This window comes from Lotus japonicus, chromosome 3 (genome assembly GCF_012489685.1).
Source record: "Lotus japonicus ecotype B-129 chromosome 3, LjGifu_v1.2".
Taxonomy (NCBI): domain Eukaryota; kingdom Viridiplantae; phylum Streptophyta; class Magnoliopsida; order Fabales; family Fabaceae; genus Lotus; species Lotus japonicus.
In genome coordinates this window covers 17233101-17241170 of record NC_080043.1, presented here as the reverse complement: position 1 = coordinate 17241170, position 8070 = coordinate 17233101, and the positions used below count along the sequence as shown (strand labels likewise).

The window sequence follows — 8070 nt, the reverse complement described above, 5'->3', positions numbered from 1 at the left end:
TCATTCACAAGCAACTGCCCTCACCACATGATTTACAGAAGCACCACCATTTTCTAAACCTTTCTTTGAGACTGTGGTGACATGCTGAATCATGTCTAAGATTCCTTTATACTGATCTGCAGTAAAAGGTTCTTCAACCCCTCTTTGTGAGTAAACATCATCCTCTGGATCATTAGTCGAATCAGAATTTATGGACGCATTGTTGACATGACTTGTGCTACTTCTAGAATTAAAAGTAGTTGGATATTCATGTAGCCTATAATATATTTCAACAGTGTGTCCCGCCTTCTTAAAATGAGTACAAAATTTCCCTGTGTTTCTGTATGAAGAACCACCAAATTAACCTCTTCCATATGGTGGTTTCTTTCCTTCTGCAGCATTCACTATTGCTGGTGAATCTCCTTTCTCTTTTGTCTCAGTTTGCCTCTCATGTTGTGTGGCTAAGGAAACAACCTTAGCTAATGATGGTAAAGGATGACTTATCAAAATTTGTGACTTCACCACTCCAAAACTATCATTCAACCCTAAAAGAAATCTGATAGCATTATCTTGTTCTCTAAACAATTTCACACTATGAAGAGCATCACATCTGCAAGGAGCTGTGCATATAAATTTTGGAATTAGACGATAATGCTCCAATTCATCCAAAAGTATTTTCAACTCAGTGTAATACTCACTCACAGACTTTGAGTTTTGCTTCAAATTAATGATTTCATTATGCAATTCGGAAATCCTAACTAGATCTCCTTGAGAAAATCAATCTCACAAGTCTCTCCAAGCATCACAAGCTTTTTCAAGGAAAACTATGCTATTTTCTATAGAAATTGTTACCGAGTTAAGAATCCAGGTAAGAATCAAACTATTGCAGCGATCCCAAGCCTCAAAGTTTGCATTGGTTGCTGTTGGTACTCGAATTTCACCGCTGATGAACCGAAACTTGTTCTTCGCGAACAATACGTGCTTCATCGATCTCGCCTAAACGTTTTAATTCTTGCCATTCAGAGGTGGATTACAATTGTTGCTGCAAGATTATCGCTTGAATGTATGTAGTAAGGTGATTCTGGATTCTGAGCAGGATCGTGCATCACGTGAGGAACAACATTTTGATTTTGATTCTGACGATTCACCATTGTTGCAGAAGCTTCGTGATGCAGAGCCCCTTATTGGAGCTTGATACCATAAAAGAAAACTGAATCAAGCTTTCATAGGAAGCTTGTAGAAGAAGAAGATGAAAATGTATTGAATCTTATTCAACTGAATATTCATATTACATTGTGTTTATGCTTAAGCTCTACTTATATAGTAAACTCTTAACTAATTGCAGTTATAACAACCGTAACAAACTTGATAGCTCGAGCTAACTAACTAACTACTAATTATTACAAAGTCCCTGAACTCTTACTATTATTCGATACTAGTCCTTGAACACTCTAGTATTTTCACATGGCGAGCAAACTTGATTTTCTCTCGAAAGTTTGAGACACGAGAATACATGAAAAAATTGTTATTTCCTTTAGGAATTTCGAAGATTTGAGGTCAGAAACAAACTGAGAGGATCAAGAGCTTACAAAATTCAAATTCAGGAGATTTTCTAGGTTACTTAGGACTTTTACGGCGAAGCCTCGCCGCAAAAGATGCCCCCCAGAGGCGGCGGTTCATGGTGACTCAATATAGTTGGGTCCAGTTTCGGATTCTCCTTGCTCCCAGAAGATGGACAATGGTGGTGGCTTCGTGTTTGGATGTCTGAGGAGGGAGACAAATAATTTTGATTGTTTGATTATTTCGGCCAACTTGTCGAAAAACTACAGTGACTATGAACATGAGCCCAGAAACGTCTCAAACATGTTCAAAACGATTCCAAAATATCCATAATCAATATTGAAACTTCCAGTCTCCAGAAGCACGATATGAAGTTTTTAGAGAGATTTGGACAGGTTTTTATTGAAGGACAGGGGAGGTGATGAAGCTCTACTATGGTGATGGTTAAGGCTCGCAATTATGGGAAAGAAGGAAGGCATGAGAGGGAGAGAGATAGAGAAAGAGAGAGAATCTACTGAGGGACCGAAACATGGAAGTGTTACGAGAGGGATAATTGAACAGAAGTGAAGGACTAATGAATTGTTGAACTCAGTCCATCTATTTATAGATGGATGGAGAGGAGAAGGGTGACTCCAGGTCAAGGGGACTGACGCCTGCACGTTTTTGTCTCCCGAAGAAAGTAGAAGAAAGAAGAAGAAAGAAGAAGAAGAGGAAGGTTGTGCTTGGTGCCCGCGTGAGAGGTATGAGAGAAGAAGAAGAAGGAAAAGATACGTGGAGTGAGAGGAAGGGGTGAGGGTGGATCTGGAGAGTGATTCGGCTACCGGGAATGGAAAATTGATACAAGCAGTTTAGGTAGTGTAGGATTTTATCACATATAGCTATAGAAAAATTAAGAGGAATATAGATTATAGTCCTAAATATTATCAGAAGCTTTATCGGATTATAAAATATAACTTAGGATTACTTTGAACAAGTTTAAGTGATTAAGGAACTAAGTATATTTCTAGAGTCTCTCTGAACATCTCCCCAAATAATTATTGGAAAATAAATAGCATGTGTTTTCTAGTCTAATACTCTAATGTGATCACCAATTTTTTTTTCTTTGGAAAGTATCTCGGACTGGCTAGGATATAAAATAATCTCACATATGATTAAGAATATTATTACTAGAAATTATCATTATTATCTTAAAGATCCTTTCTTGCTACTCAAGGCTACAGTCCGCAGGTTTAAAATACATTTTTCTCTCTTGTAGATCGTACAATACCTTAAAGTTCACTTGTGCTAAGTTCCCAAGGACAGAGGAACCTTTAATAGGGGCCACTGTAAGGCACAACAAACCACTGAACTTTGCAAATACATTGTATGCCTTTAGCCGTAATTTTCTGTTTGCTCCGTAAAAGCTAAGAGAAATATCTGGGAGGTCCTTCGTTGTCCCATCAAGATAACACAATCTGTATGGCTTAGGTGGATTTCTTATTGGTTCACGATCATCACCATAAGCTTCAATCACGGTAAGTTCAAAAATCTCATACAAACTTGTCTCCAGAAAAGTCAACGTAGTCCCCGAATCAATTATAATATCTGTAAAAAAAATTATATTTAATAAGAAAGTTTTTGTAAAAATATGTGATAAAAGAGAACAACAAAAATTATGAAAATAGTTACAAATTCGTAATTGAACTTAACTCTAGACTAAAATATATTTTAAAAACAAAAAAATCTTATACTTTAGACAAAAATAATATATAAATAAAAAATTTATGTGTCTCCCGAATAAAAATGTTTCATGTAATTTTAAAACCTATGTAATAGATAGTTGTTATTCCCATGCATTTTTTTTTATTAACATGAGGCAATTTTATTGAAAGACAGTGAATGAGAAACCAAATCAGAATTATTGATCTTAATCCATTATTTAAAAGGGATTATTTGATAAAGTTACAGTCAATGTCTGATCTTAACATCTCATTTCATGTCTGGGGCTAGATATTGGAAGCATATAGCATTTACAGAGATGGGTAGTCTAACAACAGATCCATGATAGACTTTTGATACTATTTAATGTTTAGTAACTGATGAAATGAGACAATGTCAACTTAGAGATGAGAAAAGGACAAAAAAAATCTTATTATCCCATTAAGTGAGTGATTAATCTATATAGAGGTCAATTTTATATTGACTGAAAAGGGTATATCACAACTTTGCTTCTATATCTATTCTTAGGACCAACTAAGAAAATGAAAATATAGTCAAAGTTAATAATGATAGTTGATTGCAATTTATTATGACCAAATTAACTATATCTCATGTAGCTAATAAAAAATAAATTGGAGAAAAAATGGATAGTTCATTTGCAAATCAAGAATCTTAAAAAAATTAGGAATTACTTTTCCAATTATCAATTACCTGAATTACTCTTATCAGTCTCCACCGCGTCCTTGCCAACATAAATTTCTTTAAGGCTAAGGTGGTAAAAGGTGTTTGGAGCTCTGTCCACCAAAGGGACAGAAACAACTCCAATTCGATCTCTAGATAAAGTTGCTTCCCACCCAAACTTGATCTTACTAGTGATATTTGAATACCGGTGAAACAGGCAATATGAGAATTTGTGACTAATCCGATCACCTAGTTGCGAAACCAAAGACAAAGGTCCTTGTCCAAGACCAACTAATCCTGTTGCCGTAGGTCCATCAAACCCAAGGTTGGTATGTCCACACCCGAAGATAGTATTTGGAGAAATCACTTCACGAAAGGAACCAAAGGTAATTATATCACGAGCCAACTCTCCAACAGTCATGGACTTGTCCTCGTAAGTGAACTCATACCGGCACACGGTTGAAGCTCCACAAGCATGTGTGCCGACCAAGTCACAAGTATGACTATCACAAGATATTGTTTGGTAAGTGGAAGATTTCTTTGGATCAAAGATGGGTGTGGTTTGTTTGTAACAATCTTCACAAGGTTGGCATTGTATCCAAATAAGGTCACTGCCTGTGTCTACAATGCCAAATGAGTCTATGGGTGGGTTTCCTACGGTGAATTTCATGAGGTAATCAATTTTGTTTGAAATAAGCATAGCTTGAGATTTAATTCCACCTGTATTTGAGAGGTGAAATAAGGTTTCAGCTCGAGAAATTGAACGCATAGCGACATTTATAAAGACCTCTGATTCGTTCATTGAAGAGTTGTAGAAAGGGGACAAAGGCGAGTCTCTGTGAATTAGATCAATGCTAAAGTTATTAGGTAGGTTGGCTTCAATTAAAGGTGAGATAAACACAATGACAAAAAGTGCAAGTACATGTACCTCCATGTTGCAAAAGTCAAAGCGGGCAATGTTAAGGAGGAAAGAGATGTTTTTTTTTTTTTGATCAGCAGAGGAAAGAGATGTTGAAAGGTGTGTATATATATATATATGTGTGTGTATATTAGTCATAATTGAAGATACAATGCCAATACACGCTTTATAACTTTTACGCATAAGTGATTATGAGATTTCTCACTACATAGTCAAACACGTCATAAATGATTATATATTTCTAATTAATATCATTACTTTTATATAATTCTTTGATGGAAAGAGTTGTAATGAGAAGAAAGTATTTCAGAAGAAATCATGACATTAATTTTGTACAATCAGTGCATTTTATAATTTTCTTTTTATTAGAAATAAAATCCGTAAAGAAATGATTTATTTATGTTTTATAATTGAAACATTTTGATAGAATGATATAGGAAAAAATATGATGATAATCAAAATTTTGATGTTGTGCATGTTTTTTTTGTAAATTACATTCATTTATATTATAATTTTACTATTTAAGTTTACTATGTCTATTTCTAATCATTGTGGATATTTATTTTTATGTTATATTTAATATTATGTAGAAATATCTTATTAAATATATGTAATATTTATTATAGTCCATATATTCAAAATATAAAAATAAATAATTAAATATAATGAAATAAAAGATAACTTTAATAAATAATTTTATTGAATATTTGACTATAAAAAATATCTTTGAAATTTGTTAAGCACTTTAAAAATTGCGAGAGCGAGCATGTACTTGTGTAAATTACATTCATTTGTACTATAGTTTTATTGTTTTATTTTATTATGTATGTTTCTAATTTTTTTTCGAAAGAAAAATATATTGAATAGATTGAAAGTCTTAGGAACAAGCTCTCCCAAGTGAGCCTTCCAAACAAAAGGGTTAACTTTTTTAAACTTAGACGGCCCATAGTCAGAAAGTGGTCTCACTTTGACTAAAACCCTAAAACTAAATCTCATCTTCTTTATTGTGTGCAGCGTCGCAGTCTCAATATGTCATCCTCAATTTTTCTTTTCTTTTTTCATTTCGCTTTTTGAAGCTCTACCTCTATCTTCATCCCTCTTGGTTCCATGGCTTCTGCCCGCGTCTTCACCCATCCATCAGATCGCAACCCCTAAAAATGCCCCTACAACCCTTAAGAAATACCCCTGCAAACCTGCGACACTATCCACTTGATCGGAGCCCGGGCAAGTGCATAGGGTCGCATACACAATAATTTTCTAGACGTTTATATTGACACTATGTAAGTCTTGAAGTAGAATAAAGAAACACAAGAAAGAGGAGTTTGAATTGTGTTCGTGTAAAACTTGAGTTTTCAAACGATTACAGGTTTATAAAGCTTCTTTGCAATCGTTTGGTGCAGCAGATATAAGTATAAAATAAAGAGCGGTAAGAAAACAACAATATATCCTGGTTCACACTCAAACTATGGGGATGCGTCCAGTCCTTGGCTTAACCAAGATTTCCACTAAACAAGCATCAAGAACTTCTCCTACACCAAGTATTAGACAAAACTTCTCCCGCAACAAGTATTTGACAGGACTTCTCTCAACCAAGTATTTAACAGTTTGGTGCAACGTCACCTACGTCTAGAGGGTTTCACCCAAGAAAGGAAATCCACTATTAGTAGTTTAGGAACAACCAGTCTTACAAGAACACTCCTTGTTCATAAGCCTTACAACCTAAACGCTACCAAGTGTATTTCTACTTAGTACTCCCCCTAAGTATGAGAGCCCCTCTCACTTTCTCTCAACAATCACTGCCCCATTGGTTGAATCACAAAATACAATACGGATGAAGAGATTGAAACTCAATGAAACACAACATTTCAGTTCTTTTGTTATCAATGAGAGCACTAGAGTTTATTACAATAAACACACAATGGACTCACAAAGTAAACCCTTATACAATCACAATCCATCCAACAACTAGGGTTTCTTGCTCAATTAAATAGATGCTCTCAGGGTCGTGGTCTTCAACGGGTTGAGCATCAACAAGTCCATGTAGAAAAACAGGAACAAATCTTGAAAAGATTTACTCCCACAAATAACAAAACGGAACCAAATCTCCCAGATTGCTTGGTTCACACGGAATTAATCCTATTTCCAAAATAGATTAATTCTCACAAAATCACAGAAGATATGCGCGTTAGATCACCACAGATCTTCTGATGAAATTCATCACGTGACTTAATCTTCACGTAAAGACGATCAGTACCTAAACAGCAACCAATTGCACAATGTTCTACCCAATGCTAGAACATTTGGTCGCACATCAGACAAACACATGTTGTTTATCACACAAAGTTACACATCCATGTTAACACACTATACTTAGACAAAATGCTGCCAATTACAAAGAAAAATACTCAACAATCTTCCCTTTTGGAAAATTTTGGCTATGACAACATAAGATCCTCTAAACTTTTTCAACATGATAGAACTCCTCTAAGATCTCAACAGAGCAACACAAATAGCAGCGGATAAACATAGCTTGAAATAAGACCAACACAGTGAATGGGCAGTAAACAACATAAGCAACATTTGTCTGAGCAGAAAAAAATGCTATTACCACAATGACAACCAACAACATAAACAAATAGCCAGTTTCTCCCCCTTATTAGTAGAATTTGTCAAAGGAGCAAGGAGAATCACAATCATAGTTAAGTACAACCCAATCGAATGAAGCAAAAAAAAGACAAAAACATCCAAACTGTGCTGAACTATCATAAGATGTCTCAACATTTGGTTCAACATCAATAACAACAGTGGTCTTCCCCAAAGTCAGGCTTTTAATGAGCAGATCAACACGCTTTCGCCCTCTTAGTGCAACTCTTAATGGTTTCCTGAAGAGTCTTGGACACCTGCAATAATTCTGCAAGAACATCATTTGAAGCAAAGCCAGCAGAGGGCCTAGAACTTGTAGCACCATCTCCAGTCTTTCCAGCCGTCACCATGATGTCTGGGACATATGTCCCAACAAACAACCTCTGATCAAAGGTTAGAGGACTTGCCTTCTGAATTGGATACTGATCTGAAGCCACTATATTAGGATGTTGGCTTAGAATTAGCTAAGATAGTAGAGAAGTAAAGGCAATGGGAAGCTTCACAACATAAGTATCTTCATGTTTCACTTTCTAATCAGACACAAAAGCACCAAAATCAAAAAGGGGTCTTTGTGCCATTATGATAGATCA

The 8070-nt window shown here is 35.4% G+C and overlaps 1 protein-coding gene across 1 annotated transcript; it reads right to left on the bottom strand.

Moving 5' to 3' along the window:
• Window positions 1–4852, bottom strand: LOC130743689 (probable aspartic protease At2g35615). Its single transcript, XM_057595919.1, has 4 exons — window positions 3949–4852; window positions 2778–3123; window positions 345–589; window positions 1–164 (listed from the first exon to the last, which is right to left on the bottom strand). Exons 1-4 carry the CDS (start codon window positions 4850–4852, stop codon window positions 1–3), a joined length of 1659 nt encoding a protein of 552 aa, XP_057451902.1.
• Window positions 4853–8070: the final 3218 nt, after the last annotated feature.

Coding starts and splice junctions, on each gene's coding strand:
- LOC130743689 (XM_057595919.1), bottom strand. CDS start 4,852: ATGGAGGTACATGTACTTGCACTTTTTGTCATTGTGTTTATCTCACCT. Junction 3,124..3,948: donor GACTGATAAGAGTAATTCAG/GTAATTGATAAT, acceptor TTTTTTTTACAG/ATATTATAATTGATTCGGGG. Junction 590..2,777: donor GATCTACAAGAGAGAAAAAT/GTATTTTAAACC, acceptor AGCTCCTTGCAG/ATGTGATGCTCTTCATAGTG.